The sequence below is a fragment of the Lissotriton vulgaris genome, chromosome 11, assembly GCF_964263255.1.
Source record: "Lissotriton vulgaris chromosome 11, aLisVul1.2, whole genome shotgun sequence".
Classification (NCBI taxonomy): Eukaryota; Metazoa; Chordata; class Amphibia; order Caudata; family Salamandridae; genus Lissotriton; species Lissotriton vulgaris.
In genome coordinates this window covers 173,505,197-173,532,687 of record NC_141699.1, presented here as the reverse complement: position 1 = coordinate 173,532,687, position 27,491 = coordinate 173,505,197, and the positions used below count along the sequence as shown (strand labels likewise).

General features: G+C 45.4%; 1 protein-coding gene across 1 annotated transcript in view; it reads left to right on the top strand.

Moving 5' to 3' along the window:
• Positions 1-25,926, top strand: part of NAA25 (N-alpha-acetyltransferase 25, NatB auxiliary subunit) — an 893,576-nt gene extending 867,650 nt beyond the window's left edge. Inside the window, exon 24 of the mRNA XM_086943077.1 lies at positions 24,448-25,926. Within this exon, the coding sequence (XP_086799203.1) occupies positions 24,448-24,570 (123 nt within the window). The 3' untranslated portion in view covers positions 24,571-25,926. The remainder of the gene's footprint in view (positions 1-24,447) is intronic.
• Positions 25,927-27,491: the final 1,565 nt, after the last annotated feature.

The window sequence follows — 27,491 nt, the reverse complement described above, 5'->3', positions numbered from 1 at the left end:
CGCGTTTAAAATCCGCGTTCACAATCTATGCGTCTACATCTACTATTTGCTTCTTACCGGGTGTTTTCGCTGACCCGCGTTCACCGCGATTCCTTCTCCCTTCCGGGTTCGTGTGTGTTTTGGCGTGCGTCGCTTTATCCTTAATACTCTATGGTCGCGTAATCACGTGACATGTGCCTCAGTGAGTGAGCAAACTAGAAAACGGACGTGGTTTGTTTATGTCTAATGCTATCATGGCTGACGTGTGTGTAAAAACTCGGTTTTAATGTCAAACTGTGCAGTGTGACTGATAACATTCACTGTGTTTAAATCAGGTGAAATATAAGTGGTGATAAAAATCGAATTATGAACAGTAATGATAATTAATGAAAGCATAATACAAATATACATGATTAAAGTACATATATCTACTCCATGTCTTCCAGTCACATCAACCTAAATTTACATCTTGTGTTCATCTTTAACAGTCTATATGAAGCAACTCAGTTCCATCCGTTCATTTAGTCCTTTCGGATGTAATGTACATAAAAAATTCATCCAAAATGTTTCTCTTCTTAACAGTAAGTTATTCGTGTCTGTACCCGCTTGTGGTTTTATCATCTCCAATATACAGAATTTGAGTTGCGAAGGATTGTGCCTCGCTTCATTAAAATGCACTGCCACTGTGGACTTGGGATTCTTCAGTCTGATATTACTCTTGTGCTCTGTGAGCCTGATTTTTATCTTTCTCTGGGTTTTGCCAACATAGGACAATCCACATGGGCATCTTAGCATGTATATTAGATTGCTGCTGTCACATGTTCCTGTTACCTTCAACTTAACCGGTGTTCCTCTTGTAGGGTGGTTGATAACATTCCCTTTAATTATGGCTGTGCAATTTCCGCAATTGTGGCATGGCACTGTTCCTTTGTAGTTATCCGTTTGTGATGTTTTTGGATGTTTAATGAGCTCTTTGATATTTTTGGTTCTCTCGTATGCAAATATCGGAGAATTTGAGAAGATCCCTTTAAAATCTTCCTCCAACGCGAGTAATGGCCAATGTCTTATAATGGTTCTCTTGATGTTGTAACTGCGTGTTGAAAATTTTGACACGAATACTGATCTTTGCTCATCTTTTTTTGTTTTTGCTGATAATAGATGTTTTCTTTGGAGTTTGTCCGCTCTCTCTGCAGCGGCATTCAGAATGGGTTCCGGATATCCTCTATTTTTGAATTTAGTGAGTGTTTCTAGCTTATGTTTCTTGTATGTTTCTTCTGTTGAGGCAATCCTTTTTATTCTTACTAGTTGCGAAAATGGTAGGTGTTTTTTCAGTGGTGGTTGGTGGAAGCTTTTATAATGCAACAGATTATTTCTGTCTGTACTCTTCGTGAAGACACTTGTGGTTAATTGACCTTCCTCATTCAATATAGTCACATCCAGAAATGTGATTGTCTTTTTGTTGATGGTGTGTGTAAATTGTATTCGCTCATTGATCTCATTCAGTCGTTGTAATGCTTCCTTTAAGCTTTCTGTGCTTCCCTTCCATAAGATGAAAATGTCATCAATAAAGCGTTTATACAAAATTAGATTGTTCTGCCATGTATTAGCGTACGTGGGTGCCGCACAATTTCCCATGGATGTTCCCGAGCATTGTACATAGTACTTGTTTTTCCATATGAAGTAACTATGAAATAGGGTGAAATGAATTAACTCCATGATGAATATTTTTAAACGCTCACTTTTCTCTTCATTTACCAGAAAACTCTCCACTGCTCTAATTCCCAGATCATGTGGGATTGATGTGTATAGGGATTTTACGTCCACTGTAGCCATGATCATGTCTTTTGTGAAGTTTCCCTTCTCTTCCTCCAAGATGGTCAGGAAGTGGGTAGTATCCTTTAGATAAGTTGAAGATTTTTGTACAATGTTTTGTAGGTGTTTATCTATGAATTTTCCTATGGGTTCATGTATAGACCCTATGGTTGATACTATTGGACGTAGTGGCGGTTTTGTTGCGTGTTTGTGAATCTTGGGTGTCATATATATGTATGGTACTGAAGGATTGATTTTTATCAAGTATTCTTTGTCTCTTTGATTGATGATGCCCTGTTCTAGAGCTTTTTCCACAATGTTCTCCAGAATTTTCATGAATTCCTTTGTAGGATCCATTTCCATTTTCATATATGTATCCTGATCATTCACGTGAATTTCCACCTGGTTGTCATAGTATTCCGTGTCCATGATAATGAGGGCGCCCCCTTTATCTGCTTGCCTTATGGTAATATCTTGGTTATTAGCTAGTTTTCGTAAGGTTTGTCTCTCTTTTTCAGTCAAATTTGTCTGTTTGGGTTTCTTGAAGGTTTCTTCTATTTCTTTCATTACGACTTTTTCAAAGGCATCCAATACCTTGTGGCTCACTGGGGCCATGAATTTGCTTTTTGTTTTTAACCCCATCATTATGTCTTCTTTAGGTTCTGTAATCGCTGGTTTTTCCACAATATTCGTAAAAAAATGTCGCAGTCTTAGTGATCTCAAGAATTTGTACATACATATTTTTGTTTCCAGTAAATTCGAATGGTATGTGGGAACGTATGATGAACCTTTTTGTAACACTTGCATTTCGTTGGAGGTCATGGTATATTTAGATATGTTTATTACTAAGGTTTCTGACTCCTTGTGTTTTCTGTATATTGGAGATGATAAAACCACAAGCGGGTACAGACACGAATAACTTACTGTTAAGAAGAGAAACATTTTGGATGAATTTTTTATGTACATTACATCCGAAAGGACTAAATGAACGGATGGAACTGAGTTGCTTCATATAGACTGTTAAAGATGAACACAAGATGTAAATTTAGGTTGATGTGACTGGAAGACATGGAGTAGATATATGTACTTTAATCAAGTATATTTGTATTATGCTTTCATTAATTATCATTACTGTTCATAATTCGATTTTTATCACCACTTATATTTCACCTGATTTAAACACAGTGAATGTTATCAGTCACACTGCACAGTTTGACATTAAAACCGAGTTTTTACACACACGTCAGCCATGATAGCATTAGACATAAACAAACCACGTCCGTTTTCTAGTTTGCTCACTCACTGAGGCACATGTCACGTGATTACGCGACCATAGAGTATTAAGGATAGAGCGACGCACGCCAAAACACACACGAACCCGGAAGGGAGAAGGAATCGCGGTGAACGCGGGTCAGCGAAAACACCCGGTAAGAAGCAAATAGTAGATGTAGACGCATAGATTGTGAACGCGGATTTTAAACGCGTTATTGTAAAATTCTGACAGTGTGGATTATTTGAACACTTGGTTCATTTACTTTTCAGATGCACATGTCTCAAGAACATTAGAGAGAAGGTCAGTGATAAATCCCAGTGAAGAGTAGTTCACGTATGCATGCATCTTAGTTTTGTAAAAAGTAAAACACGTATCAACAGACAAAAATCACGGTTTTTATCACAGGGGTATAAGGTTGATAAATCAAAGACAGACATTGATTGTTTATGTTTTAGTTATACATCAAAGGAAATATGATTGTGAGAATGTACCGACATATTGTTATTCTTTCAGAACGAAGTCCCCTGAGGAAGGGCATTTATTGCTTGAAATGCATTGGGCAAATGTACATTTAAATATGAAATGACTACATGAAAAAATGAGGGTAATGATGAAATAATTACCTAAAGAGGATAAATCAAAAGAGAAACAATAAAAAGACAATCCCATGAACAATATGTGACGAAATTCGTTTTACATTGAATGAAGGATCAGAGAGTGCTGTGTGAAAGTGAAGCTTGGGGTCCAAGCAACGCGTGTTTGAATCTATTAATACCTCCCATGCTCAGAGGGAGTATCACATTCAGCACCAACCACATCATTGAAACCGAATGAATTTAACAAACATCAGAATAAACAAAGGAGTGCAGAACCACACCCACAGAGGTTGTCTCATTGATTGTAGTTTCCTCACCTTAGAATATTCCCCAGGCATCCAACTTAATCTGGAAAATCTTGAGAAGTACCTCTGCGTTCCAGTAGGTGGCATCAATTGGCTCTGCATCTGAAATGAGTCTGTGATGCTCATAATGCACCTCCCCAGTGCACTGATATCAGTTCCTTTTGTTTCATGCCAACAGCGTGGGTCCAAAGAGCTACCTCAGTCATTTTTGACTAACTTTATTTGGGCTTTTTGTAAAAAAAAAAAAAAGTTTTTTAAATAAGCTAATGAGGAGAACTGATATATGGAGCAGGGTGGTTGAGGCTTGTGGCTTGGATACCTCCCCCGACTCTGCCATGCTGTTCTCTCCAGGCCAGGCTTTGGAGAAAGGTTAATCATTTGCCACCGTAATGCATATGGTAATTGAGGTCCTCTTTCACCAGCTGCGGCTATCGAGGTCAATACTAATGTCTTGATGTCTTGATGAGGGTGCTTCGACCTGGGGCGGGCTTGCCGGACGCCATGCTCTCCTTTTAATGAAGCAGCCACCAACAGCATTTTGAGCGCCTTGGCGAAACCTTGCACAAGGGCTCCTGCGGATCATATGAGCCTTCCTCTCCCATCACTGCTCCCCCTGAGTGCCAAGTGTTGCAGGCCTCTACAGGGAAGGTCAGCACCAGCATGTTCTATACCACCCCACTGGATAGGGATTCCAAGAGGCTGGCCACCTTTGGAAAGCACATATTATTACACTAGTCTTTCCTGCACTCCATGTCTTATGGGATTCGGTTGCACTGCTGCTTTCCAAGCTGCTTGAGGAGTGCTGCGCCATCCTCAACCAAGCTTTGGTGGAAAGCAAGGATGCAGCAAAGTTTGCCACGTGGTGCGAACTGGACGCCACGGACTCCCTGGGTAGAGCCATGGCTTCTACGGGGGTGCTTAATCATCTCGCCTGGTCCACTGGGTTCTCAGGGGGATGTCCATTCATCAGACATGAGGCTCCCACCTCTTTTGCAATATGATGCAGCACTCAAGTGCTTTCAGAAAAGCAGGGTCTCTGCCAGATCTCTAGGGCTTTCTTTATTGACCCAGCCACAAGAGCAGTCCTTTCGCCCCTACCACAGAGTTGGAGGGGGCAACTTTCAGCATCCGCAGTAACATACAATACCAGTATGTTACCCTGCCCAGTCCTTTCAGGGATAGGGCTGCAAAGCCAAACAAAGGAGCCATTGTCAGTGTGTTGCCCAGTCCTCCGCCCCTCCAGCCGCCATAGCCTCCTGGCCTCTTTAGTATACCCTCCATCCAGCATAGCGATCTGACTGGCAGCAGAATCAAGTGCCACCTGTCCCAATAGTCTGCGATTTCATCCTACAAGTGGGTGCTTCAGATCGTGCGGAAGGGGTAAACCTTTCCATTTGTGGAAACACCTCTGCCTCTCCCACCATCCCAAGAATGGATTTCAGAAGACCATCTCATTTTATTCAGCCAGGAAGTGAAGGAGTTTCTTGCTCCAAGAAGCGATTGAGAAAATTACCCAACCAGAACTAGGGTGTGATTGGTATTTCTTCTGCTCTCTAGTGTCGAAAAAGGACAGAGGCCTATGCCCTATATGAGATCTCCTCCCTCAACTTGTTTCTGAAGAAAGAGAAATTCCCTCAAGATTGTAGAGAAGTTCTTGCGAAAGCCAGAGCTGGTAATACAAATAGGGCGTACCAGCTGAAATGGAAGCCCTTGTGGTGCCAAGAATCTGAAGGTCACTATTTCAGCACCACCGGAGCAACTTCTGCTCTTTCTGCTGCTTTTAGCAAAATCAGGTTTGGCACTCACTTCGATTAAAGTGCACTTAGTAGCAATCTTAAGATCACCTTCCCTGTGGTCTAGTAGGGTAACCAAAAATTCCTTAAAGGCCTTTTCATAGTCTTTCCTCCAATAAAGAAACCTCCTCCCTCTTGGTAACTCAATACAGTGCTTGCACAACTGATGAAGGCTCCATTTGAGCCCTTCCACAACGGCAGATATGACATTTCTAAAATGGAAAATGGCTCTTTTACTAGCTCTCGCATCAGCAAGAAGACTTAGTGACAGTCAAGCTTTTACAACTAAAGAACCATTATGTAGTTCAAACATAAGTGAGGTTCTTAAAACCAATCCCAGATTTATACCCAAGGTTCCATCATGTTTCATTTAAATGACCCATTTGTCCCAAAGATATTTTCCTGAATCCTCAGAGTGCGGTCGAATGATCCTTACATACTTTAGTTGTTAAAAGATGCCTCAAGCTCTATCTACACAGGACAAAACGATTTAGAAAATCAGACAAGCTACTAGTCTCATGTGGAAACCATTGCAAGGGTTTTCAATTGTCCAAGCAGCGCATACCTCAGTGGATTGCTGCCGCTATCCAACTTTGTCACAGTAAGCTGGAAGACAATTGATGGATAAAGTAAGAGCACATTCTACTAGAGGTGTCTACAACCACTGGTCTCTTCACTATTGTACCTATTGAGGAAATATGTTGAGCGGCAACATGGAGGAACATGTACAGGTTCACACAACATTACTGCCTGGAGTTCTCCAAAAAGAGTGATCAGCTTTGGGACAAGCTGGGTTACGTCATCTATTCCAATAAGGTGAGCTTTAACTTTTTCTATCACTCCCCATCCACTATTGTGTTATTGCAATTTTGATTGTGTATACATTCTAACTCCTAGCTATTCTAATTCACGCATGGGAATCTATGAAAGAGCCAATACTGTAGAAGAAAATAAGTTACTGACCTGTAGCTGCAGTTCTCCAGTGTTTATTTCTTTCATAGATTCACATGCAAACTACCCCCCGCCCTCCCACCCTCTCCTATTAGAGCCTCTTCTTATTTTTCAAAGATTATTTTTTCCTCACTAGTGCTTGAAAATCTTAGGGCGTGAAGCCTCTGTGGGTACATTTTTAAAGGGTCCTGTTGCCTGATTAGCTGACGTTTGGTTCTTAACCACATTCATTCTCAGGATGGCCTGCCGTAATGAGTCACAGAAGGCGTGTGCTTATGACGGCCGGGAGCTGTCCGAATGTTGCAACTCCGAACACACGCAGTTAATTTCCCGCCTGTGTGGGGGAATTAGTCAGTGGGCGGAGTTCGGACAGCTCCCGGCCATCATGAGCACACGCCTACTGTGACTCATGACGGCCGGGAGCCGTCCTAGGTACCCGAGCGCCACGCCCAGCCCTGGCCCTGCTCGCACCGCTGCGGAAATTGCAGCGCGACGAAGGGGGTTAATAAATGATGTGGATAAGTTATTGATGTGAAGGATTTTCTAGCCATTTTAGACTTTATGTATCATTATGTACTGCTTTCTAAGTATACTGTGTGACTCATACTTTGACAACAGGGAATGGCTAAACCATGTGAATCTATGAAAGATGCCCATACTGGAGAACTAAAGTTACTGTTTAGTAACTTGTTTTATTTCTGCTCAGTTTCCCCATGACCGCTTGTGTACCAGCAAAGGATTATACAGCAGATGGAGAAAAAACACAAAGAAAATGTACCTTTCGGCTTCTTGGGGTTAAGTGGTCCAAGACCGTTCTGCTCAGGAAACTGAAAGAATGCATGTTTGTGACCTGCGCAGCTGTGCATATGCATGTCCTTGCTACTGCATCCCAGGGGGGCTAATTGGGGTTGGATTCATAGAATGTCCTAGGTAGTTTCCTAAATTGAGGTGCATTCCACACCATTAGGTAATGACTGTGATTATGATGAAGATGTAATGTAGTTTAAGACAGTTTGCAAATTCAGGAGCTCTAACAAAAAGGTCTTTCATTTGAACCCGACCTTGGACCCCATTGAATAAGAGATGCTGGTTTAGAATGACTGTATTTGGAATATTCCACTTTCCTCAATTCTGAATACGTTGAAGGATGTGAGGGACACAAGTGTCTAGTTGCAGTGAACACATTTTAAATGTGTAGTGATGCATTCTCGATTTATCATGAACAAATGGAGAGTTTTTTTTTTTTCAAAACCAAAAACAAATGGAGAGTTTTTGACTAGTAGAATTAGCCCTTCTCTGCCAGAAAGCAGACTTCATTCGAAGGACGTCCATAGAGCTTGTATAATACTGACTTTTGTCATGGACTGATAGGGTATAATTGATGCATTTACTGGTTCCTCATGATTCACCTGTATACTGACCGGATTCATAGTCCAATATCTTAGTATAGAGTGCAACACCGGGCATTGTCAATGCGTGTTGTATTGCAATGACTCCTTTGGAGAGAGAAGAATAAAAGTCCTGTACTTTGAAGCGGCCTTAGACCTGGATACTTGATCTCAGCAAGATGCATGCACAAAGTTGCCAGGTACGCCTTTTTAGCATGTATGTTTGAGGTCTGTATTTTCAAGCATTTCTATAAGAATATACCTTTGAAGTTACTCCCTCTGCTTCCAACATCCACCTTCCAATCAAGGATTTATTTTATTTATTTATGTAAACTCATAAGGCGAGCAGCTACCCGCAGTGGGTTTCCCGGCGCCAAGGGATAGATTAAAAGAGGGAGAGAACATACCATGAAATTTTGCTGAAAAGAGACACCCTAATCGCTACTGAAAAAGCCAGGCTTTAGGTCTCTTACGGAATCGAAGAAGATTTGTTTCGATTTTTAGACTAACAGGCATAGCGTTCCAAAATGTCGGACCTAGATGAGAAAATGAGCGGCCGCCCATCTTTACCACCTCGCTCCTCGGAATCACGAAATCACCTTTCCCCGAGGAGCGGCTAGGCTTATAGGCCTGGATGAGATCCTGTGTGTACCTAGGGGCTGAACCTTGTTTAATCTTAAAGATGTAGCATAGAGCCTATAAACATTCTCGATAGTGGCTGACAGTGGGCGCAATAGGTGTGCTATGGGACATGATGCAAGCAAGCAAATGGGCCTCCTGGTTCCTATGTTTATTATTGATATCGCCATCAGTGGGATGTAATGCCCTCCAGACTCGTGGGGTCTTGCACAGCAGCATTAATGATGGCTACGTCCTGGTGTCTGAGCTCAACCTCTAGGAAGAGAAGTTTACGTGCCACTTACACTCAGCATTGTGTGAGGCTGAATGCGTGGTCGAAACCAGCATTCTCTGACCTGGTTCCTTTCCTTTTAACAGCAAGTATTTCATTACTTTTTCTGTAAACTGTTTAAGAATCAGTATCATTAGACATAGGAACCAGGTTCACTAAATTATTGATGGTGTCCAGTTCATATGAGTTGTTCCTTGCAGTAGTTGATAGGATGTGCATTCCTCGTAGTATGCCTTTACTCGCATGCATGATAGTCCATGGAAAAGACCCTTCAATCCAAAAACTTGCCCTATCTGAAGAACAATTAATACGCAGTTTATTTATTACTTTATTAGCCACTGCTGGAAACCCAAACTTGCCATTCCTTTAACTGTTCAAGCAAGGCCCAAACTTTGTTTAAAATAGGTGAGGGAAAACTTTGCCTAGGCAATGTGCGTCAGTATCACTTCATAAGGAGGACTGTCACAACCTTATCATGCCCTTATATTCTGATCATTCTTTAACCTCTTTCCTTTCTTTCTGAAAGATGGCACCTAGCCATACAACAGCTTTCGCACCTTCAGCCAGTACACACTATGAAAGATCCTTGGCCGACCATTGGCACTTACTAAATTATTAGACAAGCCCAATCTTCAGTTCCCTATAACCTAGCATGCATTCTAGTATTAACACAATATTTCAGCTTTTCCCTAGGTTACCTTTAGAAGAAAGCCTATGATTAAAGGTCACTAGCCCATTGTTTATTAGCACTCTGTTCAAAGTAAACATTTTCTACAGTGTATTACTTCATGTATTAATATACTGTATTTTTCAGTCCCTTGAACATTGTTTTCATTATTTCACAACATCACCTCCTTCTCTGAGGTGCAAGTTAAGGAGCGCATATCCCAGGGAAATTCATGGCACTTTGGTTTTCTGCTGCTCTTGCTGTAAATCAACAAAGAACCATTCTTCATCTGTTCTTCGGAGAACACTATTGATTTTTGAAGTGCTTTCACCTGTGAATTGAGCCTGCCTCTGTCTATAGTAGTAGGCAGTTTGACCTTCCACACATTCCCCTGAGGTAAAAATTGATGTCAAAGTTTTGACATGTTAAATGTTGTCAACACAGAGGAGTTCCTGTTTCCAAGTTATAGCCGGTGAGTCGCTTTGCTTTGGGAATTCCTTTCAAACTCGCACACATACATAGGTAAAATGAATCCATTTTAAGATGTAAATTAATGAAATAGTTCAGTGTTTTGTTACTTCCGAATCGATAATTCCTGAAACCTTGAATAGACTGGCGAGAAGACTGTAAACACCGGCCGCACCTTTCGCAAATTTCTAAGTTACCTTACCTCTTTTTTTTCTGTTAAAAAAAAAAAAATAAAGTGAACTTGTGATTGTGGTTCTTGTCAACTTGTATGTTGTCAGTGCCGTGCCGAAACTAGTAGTAATGAGTAGCAAGAAAGTGGGCACACTTTAGATATTTGGTGAAAAGGTCAGCAGCACTGAATCCATGAAAGGAGTAAATCTTCTGCCCCAGTTTTAGCAGTGCCTGGCCTGCTTCCAGTGAACTTGACATTTTTGAAAGACGGCCTTGACACCCATCTGGATGTAGAAGGAACCTACACATTCACTTCACAAAGAAGCTGGGGTTATTTAAATGTTACCTAGGTCCTTAAAGGTGTAACATACTAAAACATTTGCTGAAAAGCCCTGACACAATTTGTGAAGGGACAGTGGTGGAGCAGCTTGCTACCATAAAGAATTTTCCGTAAGAAAAATACGATTTTGGAAAGACATACATTTATCTTAAAGGGTACGAATTCCTGAAGAACCTGTGGATGATTGTGCACTCAGATCCTTAGCAGCAGAAATAGATCTTTAATAGAGGAAATAATCAGATCAGTTAGTGGGATAAAATACTGGAAAAAAGTCCAGGGGCGATTGCTGATGATAGAGCTATAGCTATGTAGCTATAACCATTGCTAGAAGGATAGAGAGCAATGTAGACAGGTTTAAGGAAGTGCCTTTGGCCTCTAAAAGTGGAGGACAGGGGGCATGGTCAAGATGGTGGCGAGGTAGGATGTTCCTCTCCATCTCTACTTCCCGCTGTCAGCCCAGAATGTACCCTGGATTCTTTCTGGTGACACAGTGCGGCTGGGAACATCAGTGCAGTATTGCATAACCCCGGAAAACACCCAAAGACTGTAAAGGGGGTTCTGGTGACGGCGACTCGGAGCGCCTAAGATCACCAGTGAGTTTCGATAGAGGAGTGCGGCTCCACTGACCATGCTGGTGACGCGAAGGCTACCCCTCTGCGACACGCTGAGAGGGCACTGGTTATCAGGTGCCCGGGCAACTTGGAGGCCCGTGGGCAGACCGCACGAGTGCGATGCCTGGAGAGAGTGTGGATAGCCCTAGAGACAACCAGGCCAACACGGTCGGGCAACACACACAAGGCCAGGCCTGCAGGGCCTTCAGGCCTGGATCGGGGCTCTCAAGGACCTGGCGACGATAGCCCACAGAGGTGAGGAGCCAGGCCACCCATCCACGAGAATCTAGGACTCCGGCTCTGCCAGCTAGTGGCCTAAGGGGCACCGGACGGGACCTGAACCTGCACACCGAGGAGGGCCTTTGTACTGGGCTTTGAGTGGAGGCACAGACCACAATACACCAGCATGTAACCGGTCCGTTGGTGAGAGGGGAAGGCCCCCACTGTGCGTTGCAGGGCGGTGGCAGTGGGGGGGAGGGGGGGTCCTCCTTGTTGACATTGTGGTGGAGGGGCAGACTCCCTGAGTCATATCAGGCACTGGACCCGCAAGGGAGGGGGGAGCTTGCTGGGGTAGCAGTGAAGACTGTGGGTCTCCTGGAAGAAGAGCGACCCTGGGACTCCATCACCCACGCAGTGGAGCAATGGGGATCTTGCTGGGGTCCTGTTCCTCATCTTCAGCAGTGGGCTGCGGGGGGGGGGGGATCTCAGCCTGGCGGTCTGGAGAGCTCCTTGGCTGCTGCAATTGAGTGGCAGCCACGTGAAAGGGCACTTTAGACCATAGGGTGTGTTGAGAAAAGCATCTGATGGGTTGTTGAGCTGCGCATCCCTGGGGAGGTGGCCGCCCTGAACACCCGAGAGCAGCTGGGCACTAGCCACGAGGAACGTAGACAAGCTGCACTCAAAGATAGCATCCAATCGCACCAAGAAGGACCGCACCCTTAAAGACATGCTCTCCAGCCTAGCCATGTGCCCAGTGGGAGACCTAGCCCCTCAATTGGAACATAATTCGGGACCAATCCGATCAGGCAGCTGAAGGAGCCAGTAATCCTCACCTTCTTGGAATCACTATTCGCGACTCTCCGGGAAGACCTCCAATCAGTCAAACTAGAACTCTCACTGGATATTGAGGAGATCCGGAGGGACGTTGATGCGTTAATGGACTGTGTCACGGAGTTTGAATATAAAGAGGAGAGCCCCCGGATTCACTGGTGACCAGGAAAGCCAATGTCTGCAGGGGTTGTTTCTTTTGAAATGCCAATAAAAAGAATTGAACCATAAAAGTGGAGGACAAACTGAGGTGGCAAGGGACAGGAGGTCCACAGTGATAAGATAAAATGAGAAAAAGAAAGCATGGTCAGGTGAAGAGGTTAAAAACAAGCATTGACCATTTGGTACCTCACATGGCTCCATCGTGCAGCACTCTCCAAGAGCGCCTATATAGCGGTGCCCATTAAAACGGTCCTGGATACCTGGGATAAGGTGGCTGTAAGCAGTTCTCACGACAGTCCCCTCGCTGCATACTCCCATCGAAGGGAATCTATTATTCCCTCTGGCTTATCGCACACAAGCCTTTGCTAAATGGGCGCAAGGGGGGGTGCAGAGTGATCGGCGATCTATACGAGCAGGGTTACGCTCAAGACATTTGATCAGTGCAGAGAAGAATTTCGTCTCCCGCAGGGAGCGGGAATGTAATACGCATAACTGGGGCATTGGGTTTCCTCGTTGGAAACGCAACAGGCGGCTACCCGCCAAATCACCCCCTTTGAGCGGCTGGTCTGCTACATTGACGAATCAAAGAGCCTCAAATCTCCAATTTACCAGATCCTACAACACCCCTGACAATGCCTTCCCACCCCATACCAGCCTCAATGGCAGTTGACGTCCACCGCGGAAATCACGCCCCCGCAGTAGAACCGCTAATGGCAGGATATCCCTAAGGTCTAGCGTAGTATTCCTCAGTGGGAAAATGCATACAAAATTATGACACAATGGTACAATATGCCCTCACGGCTGCACAGGATGTTCCCTGCCTCTTCCCCCTTGTGCTGGAGGTGTTCAACTGCATCCGGAGATTTCATACATATCTGGTGGGCTTGCCCACTCCTGACCCTGTTCTGGAAGGAGGTCCTTAGCCATATTAAAAGGGTGTTGGGGTTCCCCCTGCCTGACGCCACAAGCACGATCTTTTTGGGCATTAAGCCTGCCAGCTTAAAGGCGCTTACCCGCAGTGATTGGACTCTACAGCTTCACATGCTCGAAGCTGCTAAACAGCTCATATCGTTATACTGGAAGAAAGCGGAGACCCCTCCAATTTCTGCTAGGTATGTGGGTCTAGGGCATGTCATAACTATGGAACTCTTTACAGCGTGGCTGCTAGCGCGCAACAATTCCTTTAAAGCTGTCTGGCAACCTCTGATTAAATACCTCTGCACAACAGAGCATGCTCGTTACATGTCCTCCAAGCTTAGGACACTGCGACTCTTTGAAGATGGTATAATTCCACATGACCCCGGTAGAATACTCCCACAACCAGATCTAGACGCGTTAAACACCCCCCCCCCCCCCCCCCTCATAAGTAACAGGCCTTTCAATAATATGCCCCGCTATGCGCTCCCTCCCTGCCAGCACACACCACTCTTACTCTTGCTGATATTTACCTGTCCTTTCTCCTACTTTCTCTCCCTTCGACGTCTCTGTCCAGTCATCTGTTTGTCTCTCTTGGGCTTCTTGCTTGTGATATTAAGTTACTGTTCCTCAGGGGTCTTGTGCAATCCGACACCAAACCGATATAGTGCTATATAATGTACCACACGGCCAGCCACGCAGGGGTTGTAGGCCACATCCTGTGTTTATACTTGCCCCTCATGTTGCTTCTTTATGTGCCCAGAGAAACACCTGCAAACGCGGCTGGCCCTATATAGGGTTGTGGGCTTAACGCTGTGTACAACTAGACCTACATTCTGTTTTTCAAGTTGAAAATAAGACTCGACAAAAAAAGGCATTTAAAATATATTACATTATATTCCTTTAAAATATCATTGGGATTAATTCCTTGTTTGTATTTCACTAATTATGGCATAAATGCTTCCATATAATCAGTTGCTTGTAGCTGCTATGTATTCTCCCTCAATTCTATGACATTTGTGTGTGTAATTTTTAAAGTGCTATCTGCTTTCAAATTATAGAGTATGAACTACCTGATCATTACTCTCTAACCATGATGTTTACTGGTCAGTGTGAGTTGGCAGCCTCACTAACGAATTAAACGTTAAACATTAAATGAAAAAAAAGGCATTTTGCCATGCAGCAAGCATATATAATTAATATATGAATGCTATATATAAATAAAAAATGAGGCAGACACCAGCCCACTCCTTCCGCAAGCGAACGCGCACTGAATTCTCTCAAAGTTTCCCATCGCATTCATACAACCAACTCACCCCTTCTGCACTCTCTTGGTCAGCTTAAGTTCCTATCGAACTGTACCTCATGCAAAGTGTACCTTGTCAGACCCGCGATATCCCCAGGCCAGCGTTCTGTAAGTCCCTCCTAAAGAATCCTGCTAACCTCCCACACTCTCCAAAGAGCCCTTGCACCAGGCTCAGCGGTGCACTGAGCCAGTCCCCAGCAACCGGCATGTTATACAGAGAAGGCAGGACGCCCACTCTCCGAGGTTAGGCTGCTGGCGGGAAACAGATATCACGAGCATCACCTCCAACCTCGTGCAGCATTGACAGAGAAGACATAACCGCATGATCACAGAAGACGGACGACATGGGCTCTTTGCGCTGCCATCTTGGAAGAGTGTCGCATTACAATTGTATTTATATAGTGCTTAGTATCCCCGATGAGGCGTTGACAATACTCTGAAACACCAGGTACATCAGGATAGCCGTAAATCCAGTGGCTATTGTTGATTATTATGATTGGTATTTTGCTCCCAATGAAAGGATTAGAGGTATTTACTCCCAAGACAGAGCCAGCTACAAAACCATGAAAAGTATACAAACTAAAACATTTGTCTGTGGGAATGCTGAAATAAATTACATGTGTGTTAATGTGTTATCCAATGTGATACACTTGACAGCACAGGAAGCACTGGCAGTAGGCTCTGCATGTGTTTGCGAAAGGCCCGTGCATTGTAATAACAAGCAGCTCCAGAGGAGTGGTGGGGGCGGGTACAGTGAGACAAGGGGGAGTGGTGCAGGGGAGACAAGGAAGCACTGCAGCTGCCGCCCTGCGAGCTGCTGCTCGCTCCCACAGCAAAACACAGTGGGAGTGAACCTTACCAAAGAGGTGGGACATGCACCCACCTTTAGCCATTGGTGTGCTTTCATTATAGTAAGACGCATGCAAAAGCCAATCCAATGCGTTGGAGGAGTCAGACCCACACAGGGTAGAGACAAGAAGCCTCGCAGAGCAGCGAATGCACGCTGCTAAGCTCGACCTAAAGAGGGGGGGGGGCAGGGGTGTTTTTGTCTTGTGACAGCAAGACTCTTTTGACCAGTGTGAGAACTTTCCCAGGTTTGAAGCGACTGGAGTTTAAGATGTTTTAGGTGCAATAAAAAGAGTGTTCGGTAAAGTGTGGAGCAGAATAAAAAGATTAGGATGAACATGCTGTCGAGGAAGGAGGATGAATTGGCACGAGTGGAGGAGAAAGATGATTGCATTCCTTGCAGCAATGGGATGATGGGAGAAATTAGGTTAGGCATGATAACTGATTCAAGCTCACTTTGTACTTTAATTGGTGAAAAGGAGTGCAAGGATTTTCTTGGGGGTGACTTTAAGAAAATCTGATCAAATTATTAATCAATTTCTTCATATATTCATGTTGCTTGGAGTGTAACTAGATAACTGCACTAGTAATACTTCCAGGAGTTTTTTTAATGCAGTCCATATAGTATTGTGCTAGGAACATGTGGCTGTGCTTGAGCATGCAGTGGAGCCAAAGAGAATAAAAGATAGCTGTGCTTATATATCTGAAAGAAACACCAGTGCCCTCAGTCACTTTTTGACTAACTTTTTTGGTCTATTTTGACTATCTTTTTTGAGTCGATTCGACTGGTGCCGGTAGGGATGCCTGAATTTAAACCGTGCGATTCCTGTCACCGTCTGATGTCGGTAACTGACCCCCACCGCCGGTGTCTCTACTGTCTCGGGGCTGACCACGACAACAAGTTGTGCCCCGACTGCCGGGCCTTGACCTCGAAAGCTAGGCGGGAGCGGTCCCGTAAGCTTCTCGAACTCCGGCAGTCGGCTCCACGCCGCTCGAGGTCCCGGTCGAGGAAGAAGTCGAGGGACCGGTCGCGGAGCCGCAGCCATCGACGCTCGTCCAGCCATCACCGCTCATCTGGCTCGAAGTCCTCCGGTAAGTTGAAGAGGCGACATCGATCTTCTGACTCCCCTCACCGGTCGCGCGACTCGGCCGAGGGTTTGGGTGGCACCACCCTTCGCCGGAGCCGCAGGAGTCTTGTCCGGCCCCACTCCCTCCGGTCCCTGTGACTCCGTGCGAGATTCAAGATTTCCTCGTGGCCATGGGGACTCTTAATGCCTTCGGGCCCACGCACCTGACTGGGGGCCCTAGCGTGCCGGCGGCTTCGGTCCCAACGCTGCAGGACCCCTCGGGATCCAGGCCTGGATCCCGGTCGACGCCTGTTGATCTCACGGCTCCTCTGCTGTCGCTGACCCCTACGGTGCCACTCCCAGCGCTGTCCTCGGACACCGCCGTCCCCGGTTTCAGTCCGGGTCCGAAGCTGGAACGGCGCCACTTGGCGCCGTCTCCGACGTCAATGGGTGAGGCCTTCACCTAGGACCCGGCTCCGTCCTTTATGCCTGTTTATCAGGACCCAGATGAAGGGGAGGACTGGGAGGGGTCAGTTAAGTCAGGACTGGGCAGATGAGCTGGGGGGGCCAGTGGTCTTGACACCTCGCTAGACACTGGTTTCATCTCTCCTCCCTCCGTGGCTACGGAGGAGGGTGCTACATATAGCATGGTGTTGCGCAAGGCAGCCAAGGTCTTGGCACTTGAGCTCCTTGCTGCGGCCGAGAGGACTAATCTCCTCACTGAGGTGCTTCAACCGCCAGTAGGCTCTTAGGAGCCTAGGCCCTCTCCGACTTTCTGATGGGCACTTGGTCCAGGCCCTCCAAAGTGCCCCTGTGGATAGGAACGTGACCCGACTGCACCGCCCAGCTCCTGGCGACCCCTGCTTTCTGTCCGTCCACCCCACTCCTGAGAGTCTGGTGATCCAGGCCTCTACGTCCCAGACCGCATTCCCGTCCGCTCCCCCGGATCGGGAATCCAAAAGGCTAGATCAGTTTGGGAAGAAACTGTTCTCTTCAGTCAGTTTGGGGTTGCGGTCCATTAATACCGCATGCCTTTTGGACCGTTACACCCACTCTCTGTGGGATACGGTGGCGGACGTACTGCATCAGTGTCCGGAGGAGGCCCAGACTGGGCTCGCCCAGGCTCTTGCTGAGGGGCGAGATGCGGCATGGTACTCCATCCGATGTGGACTTGATACCACGGACTCGCTGGGCAGAGCGATTTCCACGACGGTGGTGATCCGTCGCCATGCCTGGCTGAGGTCTGCCAATTTTTCAGGGGATGTCCAGAACACGCTCATGGACATGCCCTTCGATGGCAGTCGCCTTTTTGGCGACACAGCAGACAGTACGCTTGAGCGTTTCAAGGACTTCAGGGCTACGGTCAAATCCTTGGGCCTGTCGGGCCAGCACCAGCAGACTTCTGCTTTTCGCCCCTTTTGTCGCTGAGGAAAGGGCGCCCCCACACGTTCATCCAGCCACAGGCCGCAGAACCAACCTCAACGCGGTTGCGGACGTGTTAACTGCTGTGGTGGTGCAGGACGACAGAGGCCCGGTCAGTCCACATCAACTCCCACAGCATCCGTCTCAAGGCCTTCCTAGTCCGAGATTTCAGACCCATTCAACGCCAGTGGGAGGCAGGGTTCACCATCACCTGCTCCACTGGCGTACCATCACTTCAGACAGGTAGGTGCTGCAAATTGTCCAAAGGGGCTACTCCCTCCCCTTCGAGGCGACCCCTCCAGCCATGCCACTGCAGAACCACTGCATGTCGGGGGATCACTTGCAACTTCTGCAGGAGGACGTTACGGCCCTCTTGGCCAAGAGGCCATCAAGCGTGTTCCTGGGCCAGAAGTAAGACGTGGTTGCTACTCCCACCACTTTCTGGTTCCCAAAAAGGGCACAGGGGCCTGCGCCCTATCTTGGACCTCCGGAGCGTCAACGGCTTCCTCCGAAAGGAGAAGTTCAAAATGCTGACTTTAGCTCAAGGTCCTGTCTGCCCTAGACCCTGGAGACTGGATTGTAGCGTTGGACTTGCAGGACGCATAGTTCCACATCCCCATCCTGCCGGCCCTACCTGCGGTTCACGGTAGGCCATGAGCTCTTTCAGTTTACCGTGCTCCCCTTCGGCCTCACCAGTGCCCCTCGGGTGTTCATGAAAATGATGGTGGTGGTCACAGCTCATCTGTGCAGATCAGGGGTTCCAGTCTTCCCCTATCTCGATGACTGGTTGTTGAAGGCAGGCTCGCCCCAGACAGTCGTCTTCCCACCTCCAGACTATGGCCTATCTCCTGCACTCGCTGGGGTTCTCCATCAACGTGCCAAAGTCACACCTGTGCCCCTCTCAGAAGCTCCTCTTCATCGGACTCGGCGCAGTTTTGGGTTTATTCTACCGAGCCGCGCGTTCGGAATATTCAGGCTCTGATTCCTATCTTTCGGCCTTTGTCCCGAGTCTCGGTCAGGATGACGCTGCGGCTCCTGGGGCTCATGGCCTCCTGCAACCTGTTGGGTCATCACACCAGGTGGCGGATGCGGGCTCTACAGTGGGACCTGAAGTTCCAGTGGGCACAGCATCAGGGCAACCTGTCCGACCACGTCCCTATCTCTGAGGGCACTGCAAGACAGTTGCAGTAGTGACTCACGGACCACGATTGGGTCAGAGGCAGATCCCTCTACCTACCCCAACCGGAGCACACAGTGGTGATGGATGTGTCCCTCCTGGGATGGGAGAGGAGGAGATCCGAGGCCTCTGGTCTCCAGCGTAGTCCCGGCTATCAACCTTCTGGAGCTGCGGGCGATCCGACTTGCACTGAAGGCATTCCTTCCCTCTGTCCGAGGAAGTGTAGTGCAGGTGTTCACGGACAACACCACCGCCATGTGGTACTACAACAAACAGGGCGGGGTGAGGTTGTGGACCCTTTGTCAGGAGGCTCTGCGCCTCTCGACATGGTTGGAACACCAGAGCGTCACCCTGGTGGTTCAACACCTGGCAGCTTCCCTGAACGCAATAGTAGACAAACTCAGCCGCTGGTGCATGGTGGATCACGAATGGTGTCGGAACTCGGACGTGGCGCAAGGTCTCTTTTAGCAGTGGGGAGAGCCTTGGTTAGATCTATTCGCCACCGAAGAGAACTCGCAATGTCATCAGTTCTGCGCGTTGGAATTTCCAAGGCGGCACTCGCTCGGAGACGCTTTCCGTCGCTAGTGGATTTGCAGTCAGTTGTATGCCTTTCCGCCGATACCACTTCTGCCCTGAGTGCTGAAGAAGATCAGATGTGACCGGGCCCAAGTCCTCCTTGTGGCTCCGGACTGGGCACGAAGTACTGGTATCCCGAGCTACTCAGTATGTCAGTTGATCCCCTGATTCGTCAGCCTCTTCAGGAGGACCTTCTGTCGCAGCAACTGGGAACATCCTCCACCCGAACCTGTCCAGTCTCCACCTACATGCGTGGAGATTGAGCGGCAACAGTTGAGGCCATTTGACTTGCCTCCTGAAGTCTCTGATGTGCTTCTGGCAGCCAGGCGTCCATCCACAAAAACGGTATACGCCTGCAGGTGGAACAAATTTGTGGCATGGTGCACAGCAAAGGCTGGGGATCCACTTTCTGCCTCTCTTTCAGATGTTCTCCTCTTTCTTCTTTCTCTTGCCCAGCAGGGCTCTGCTCTAGGCACTATCAAAGGCTATCTCTCAGCCATTTTAGCCGCCTTAAGGCTTCCTGATCAGCCTTCTCTTTTCAAGTCCGCTGGTGTAAATAGATTCTTGAAAGGCATCACACACATGTTCCCTCAGTGGGACTTGAACTTGTTGCTTACTTATCTGATGTGCGCTCCCTTTGAGTCACTTCATAAATGCCCTCTCCGTCTTCTGACTCTTAAAACTGCTTTCCTGGTTGCCATCACCTCTGCCAGAAGAGTGAGTGAGCTCCAGGCTCTTTCTTCTACGCCTCCTTTCCTCTCTGTCCATCCGGACAAAGTTGTTCTGAGGACTCGTCCTTCTTTCCTGCCCAAGATGGTTACGGCCTTTCCCATCAGGCAGTCCATCACCTTGCCCACCTTCTTTCTGCCTCCACATCCCTTGAAAGAGATAGAGAGGCTCCACCGTCTGGACCCAAAACATGCGCTCTTTTTACCTAGACCGCACATGTCAGTTCCTGATGGACGTCCAGCTCTTTGTTGGTTACGTGGACGCTAAGATGGGACGGGAGGTGCACAAGCGGATCATTTTCTCAATGGGTTGTTTTGTGCATCAAGGTCTGTTATTCCTTGGCGAAAAAGGAGCCTCCTCTGGGGCTGCGCGCCCATTCCACTCTGGCCACAGCGGCTACTACTGCCCTGGGTCGGGGAGTTCCCTTGCAGGACATCAGTCAGGCAGCTACGTGGGTCTCGCTGCACACGTTTGCCAAGCACTACTGCCTGGACAGCCAAGTCTGGCGAGATGGCTTTTTCGGCTGATCCGTTCTCCAGGACTTTCTGGTGTGATCTTGGTTCGCAGACCCACCACCCAGGTTGGTGTTGCTGGGCTATCTATTCTAAGGTAAGGAATCTAACACTAACATGTTTCTTTCAGATGCACAAGTTACTTACCTTCGGTAACGATAGATCTCTAAGAAACATTAGTTAGCGTTTGATTCCTTACCGCCCCACCCATCCTCCCCGTTCTGCGATATCTAGGGTTTAGGTATCTCCCTTTGAGGGCCCTAGTTTCATGGCACCAGTGTCTGTTTCTAGCATGGCTTGGCGTTCCTGGCGCGGAAAGCTGTGTACAGAACTGACGTCAGCACGCGAGGGCGGCGTCTTAGTACTCCGTCATCCCGACGATTATGACGCCGACGACTGGCGCGGAGCCGCAGACGACACCTACAGACACGCAGGGGTACTGCTGACGAAAACTTTCTGGATCCAGTCTGATGCCTGGGGATATTCTAAGGTAAGGAATCTAACACGAACTAATGTTTCTTACAGATATTTAGTTACCGAAGGTAAGTTACTTGTGCCAAGGTAAGTAACTTGTGCGACTATGCCGACCATTGGTTGGGTCATTCTAGTTTTGGGCGGGTTTGAGGTAAGTTCTGTTTCGTCCAGCCCAACATCAAGGAATTCAAGTTAATAAATAGTTTAAATTGTTCTCTTTTTTTTAAAATTGTTTTTATTGACAACATGAGAAAGATACAGATCAGCAAATACATATCAGCAGACCGAACAAAAGAAAAATGAAATATTCTTTTCTGAGACTCATTAGAGATGAGGAGAGAGAAAATAAATAACTGTAAATGTCATCAAGAAGTTAAATGTAGATTTTTTCCAGTTTCCGTAATGATTGGATCCCTCTCATTTTAGCTAATGCGGATTCCATATCGTATGTTTCTCTAACCAGAGCCCACCACTCCAGAACCGATGGTGGACTCCGTGATATCCAGAGCCGAGCTATTGTCAATCTGGCACATGCTAATAAAATAGTTATTAAATCTCTCTGATATCCTTTCAGGTGTGATATAGCAATTTACATTGTTCTGGAGCAATAGGCGAAGAGGCCTAGATAAGGTAAACTAAGCTTTTAAAAAGGGCAGAATTAAGCTTTGATGTGGACTCTTTCGACACAAGGTAGAACAGGAGACCACAGCCTGGTTTGATTCCAGGAGAACTCCATGAGAAGGTGGGCATCCCGTGTTCAATGGTTAATATTGGTTAGAGAAATCACAAGGATGGCGTCAGGAGCACGACATTCCATATGAATGGGCTTAAGCATTTAAATGTGCTTGTTGGTGCATCCCATACGACAACTCCATTTGCTCCACTAGAGGCAAGCCCACTACTGTGATCTTCCTGGTATGCTTGGAATAAATGGAAGTATGCAGAGGTATAATCTGGTTTTGTCTTACACTTTGTATACATTTTTTTCTTGATGTAGATATGGGTGGGACCCTGCTGGACAGTCTGCAGCAAGATGTTTTTACTTGAAGAGCTGTTTGCCCATATCGTCCCTCTCTGTTGTGTACTGTTTGTCGTTCTCCTTTAGAGTGTGAACACATGAAGAACATCACCTGTGACAACATCGTCCTCACCCAGCAATGGTAGCTTTCCCCAATCGCCATACTATGCCACAAAAACCTAGATGACTTTCCTCCTCCACCATAGGTCCTAAAAATAAGGTATCTTTGCTCCAACTCATGACACAGTGGCTCCTCTTAATGCGGACTTGGGCATGCTGAGACCCAGTTTTAATTCTTAGAACTTTTTCAGAAGCTACTTGATCAAGAGTTGAATCCATAGAGGATGTCCTATACTTTGGTTGATTGCGGTTTTTTCCATTCCCCTGACTTAAAAGTAACTCTTCTTTCAGTGTTTCCATTGTAAGGTCCTTTCACATGGCGTGCTATGTAAGTAGTCAAATGCCCATGGGGACAATAACTGTAGTTTCTGGATGCATACATAGTAGATTTCCTTAAATTTGTGTTTCGAAAAAAAGGATTGCTAAAAAAAATACCTTGCTAGGTTTGCGACATACTACAGATGTAAATAATTCTACAACACAACATAGTACTTGTCTACCTCTTTTACAGGGATTCTGTTCTTCTTGGCTGGGCTCACCCTGTACAGATGCCACAACCTAGAAACAGGTCACAACCTCGCTTTGTTCATAGTGCACCAATTAGTTGTTCACCTTAGGTCTTAATGGTAGTAACCTCTGCAGGCCACTCCCTACAGATACACTGAAGTAAAACAAAAATCCTTTTAATATCTTAATAAACCACCATTGACGATTTCTGACTGAAATGGAATTTATTCAGTGATTTCTTACAGCTAGGTGTAAGGGAAAAGTTGCTTTTCAGTGACTAGATGTTTTTGTCAACCATTCAGAACTGAATCAATTCACGTTCGTGCTATACAAATACGTAATCCATACATAGTTTTCTTTAATCTTCAGGTTATGATCTATTACATCAAAATTCTTAATTTGTAGTACCATTAAAAAAAACTGGTTATATTTTATAGAACTTAAAATGTGGGTTGTCATTGTGTTGAGTAGGTATAGTCATAGTGACCCCTATAATGCTAAATGATCTATTGTGCATTTCACCTTTGCTATCCCTGAAAGGCAGGTGAAAGAAAGTGTATGATGGCACCTCTTGTAGCCAGTCTAACCCACATTTGTCCGCTCTGACAGATGTTTTAAAATGCCGCCAACACAACGTCGCTGTGGAAAAAAGTTAAGCCATTAAGATTTTATTTTGGGGTGTATATAGGATGTTTTTAGCCCGGTTTGTTTTTTCAATTCTTTGCAGGATTGTGTCCTTAGTTTGAGATACTGCTCAGTTTAGAGCCTTGTTTTGATACCACAATCAGCCTTTACATTCACGAAAAAGGTTTATTTTTTTGTATTTGTATTGTCCTGGCAACACCTAAAGGAATACTTATTGTCCCCTTTTTATTAGAAATTGAATTAATTTACAGTGTAGTGTAGACTATTGATTAACCCATTCATCAGACTAAAATACCTTCTGTAATATTGTATCTCATAAAGGTCACGCAACTTGATTCATGCCATATATCTTACGATATTAATGCGTGCAAGCACCCTCTGTCAAATGCTTGGAATATGTCAGCCATGCAGAATCCTTAACATGCGGCATTAAAAGTTTTTTAATCTCCAGAATTCTAAGTTTAGTGAAAAGGAGTAGATCTACATGATTCAAATCCGGTCATGCACTGCTGGGCCCATCGAATTCAGGGTGGGCACCTTTCATATGCTAGCAAGTGACAGTGAGTCAAATAAAACAACTTTGCAATGCCCGAGGCGTATACCTATTGTGATGGTTTTATGGATTTGGTGATGCTGATTGTTCTTACTCTTTTTTTTCAGGAAGAGATGTTGTTTACAAGGACTGCACAAGGAAAAGTCAGGAGCAGTTACCAGCAAACGCTGCAGGAAGCTGGAGAGTTGTTGAAAAAGAGACTGGATACCATAAAAAAATTAAAAATCTAGAACTAAAACCATTTACCATAGGCATTGATAGATTGCACACCAGAAGATGGGTGACTTACTTTGACAGACAGGAGCGACATTCAACCATCAACTTAATCCAGAACTTCCTCCAGAAATGCATGAAGGACTTTGATCACAAAATAATTTTTTAGGTAAAATAAAATATATATACAGGCAATTTAAATTATTGTACATAAAGTAGAGGCCGTATCCCAGCCTAGTTTTGACCACTTTTTTATATACATTCATCAGAAGATCGCAACATAAGGTTTATCAGTTTTCCACTCGGAGCTCTTGCAAGCAGCCTGTAGATACGGCAAAAATGAACTATTGTAAAGTATCTTTAAACTTGAGAGCCGGGACTCGGTGTATCATCAGAGTGTTTTTGTAACGGCCTTATTGGAGAACAACCACAATTATATTGCTTACCTCAAAGCTAGCTGCAGATCTGGTCTCTTTTCTATTCAATCTATAATGGGTTTGCTTTAGGTCCACCCAATGACATGAACATGACCCAGCAGACGTGCATCTAGGATATGGTCCAACTGTATATGTTTCCTAGGGGCGCTTCAATTCCCAAAGGAGAATGGTAGCTTGCACATTAAATGGTTGAAACTGTTCACTAGGCATCTAACCAGCCTGCACTGAGGAGGGGATGAGACCAGGAAGTATAGACATGGTAGGTGTACACCACCCCAAACCGTCTTGACCTGCTGTAGAAAGCTCTGCTTTTCACTCGTTTTACAGAGGAACATTTTATGTCATTTGCACAGTGATACTTGATCTCACTATTGATCATTTCATGTAATTTTTCATACAGCTCTTCCTGCTTGTACAATAATAGCTCTAAAACTGCTTTAAGCGATAATCCTAAGTACTTTTCTTTTGTTCAAAAAAGATAAGTCCTGCTCGGCAAATTATGGTTGAAGGCCGGAGTAATTTTGCTACTTCATTGGTAGAAAGTTGAAAATGTTACTTTTGTATTTATTTTTTTAACTGTATGCTTGTTTTTGCAGTTGATCTGTTTTGGTGCTCTGGGGACTGGTTTGTTTAACATATTATGTTACACGAATGTATTGCTATATCTGCGTTCAGGCTTGTTTTCTTTTTCCTTTTCCTCAAACATGCTGTTTAAGTAGCCAGCAAACCAAAACAGAGGCGTTTTAACCTTTCCTTCTATTAGGCATACTTACAGACTTTTACAGATTTCTTTATACGCTCTGACTTTAGTAAATTGCTCATGTGAAAACTATAAAGTAGTTGACAATCGTAACATTGTCCTCTCCAAACATTTGTTAGACATGTTGGTTGGTTGAGAAAAGTATTTTTTAAATAAATCCGTATGAAATGAGAAAAGGCATTGATTTTACTTGGTTTATTTTCCCCTTCAAACACAGGGAAAGTATTTGTTTAATTGCTAGGATGCTTTTTTTCTTTTATTATGTCAGTTTTCAATTGTCACCTCAAGCATCATTGATGACCACTCAATCTTTCTCCACCAAGAAAAAGCCAACAACCTATTATTTACACATGAACATACGTCCCGTTGAGCTAAGGACTGCAAAGTGTGCCCGCTTATGTTCTGGTGTCATGTAGCATGGCACAAGTTTTTTGTGTACTGATACGTTCAGTCACTTTTGCTGTCCGACAATGGAACGTCCTGGCTGCTGACTAGGACCTCTCTTGAAGAGTATTAAGAAAAAACATATTTTAAATGCACTCTTTGCTTCCATACTTCTTGCAAGCCTACAAGTTCTGTGCACTTAAGATTCTTGCTTTAGAAGCTGTACATGGGACATCTATTTGAACAGTATGCGATGACTTGCAATCAGATTTTTTGGTTGTACCTCTCCCGCCTTCTTCGCCTCATTACTCCACCTCCTGGCACTGAACATCACTTGTGGCCATCTCAGTCCTCCCAAGCTGAAATCATGGTTTGCAATATCATTTGTGACTGCGGGAACTTTTTTCTACTGTGCACTCTGGGGCTTTTGTTTAGCTGCTGATTAATCAGCCAGTTTCTTAGATTGCACTCTCAATAGATTTTGGAGGAGTGCATAGCAAGGGAGTATGAAAGGCTTTCTAAGCCCCAAGTGATAGTTTCCTTATTTTCACAGGCCCACAGAAAAGGGTAATCGTTTTGTCTTCATGTTACAGCTTAATTTCCATAGGGCACCAACCAGGTGCACCATCTATGTAATAACTCTCAGTGAGGCGCCATCTGAATCCAACTGTTCCTTTTGAGTTATTCAAAAAGTCTATATGAGCCAGACGCCTGTGCGTTACCCATTGTCCTAATAATTGTCAGGGATTCTGAAGAGGTGGCCCTTGGGTCTAAGCCTTTAATGGGCCAGCCTTAAATTCCCCTGGGCTTCAAATGTACCAGAGTGCACTACTGGGCAAATGAGGACAGTCCCGTTGCTACTCTACATGGAAGGGCTTAGGAGTCTTAAAATCTTGCAGTGTTTGTTAGTCACACTTTTCCTGAGTGTGATCAAGTTGGTCACCCAAGTTAATTCCATCCAGCAGCATGGCTGCGATTTTGAGGCGGTTTTCTAAGGAAAACCTTGCAGCCAAATTCCTGAAGTGATCTCTTATTGTCTAGATGCTTGTCAAACCACTAGCAATGGAGACAAGAGTCCCTGGAAAACTGTTTAAATTGACTCTTTACCTTTAACCAGCATCTGATGTATTGTCTCTATATGTGCATCAGGCAGATCTGCTGCTTTCTTCGTAAGCTGCTAGAAGCCTTACAGGTACTTTACCAGATTAATTGCATTATTTTCAGATCCCAGAGCCAGAAGCCCGAGACACAATCCTGTTTTTTTTTTTAAGGCTCTACTTCTTCGTCCATTCTCTGCCATTTGATAAATGGTGGCAAGGTTGGAACCCATTACCCCTCCCCTTGCTGTCAGCTGCAT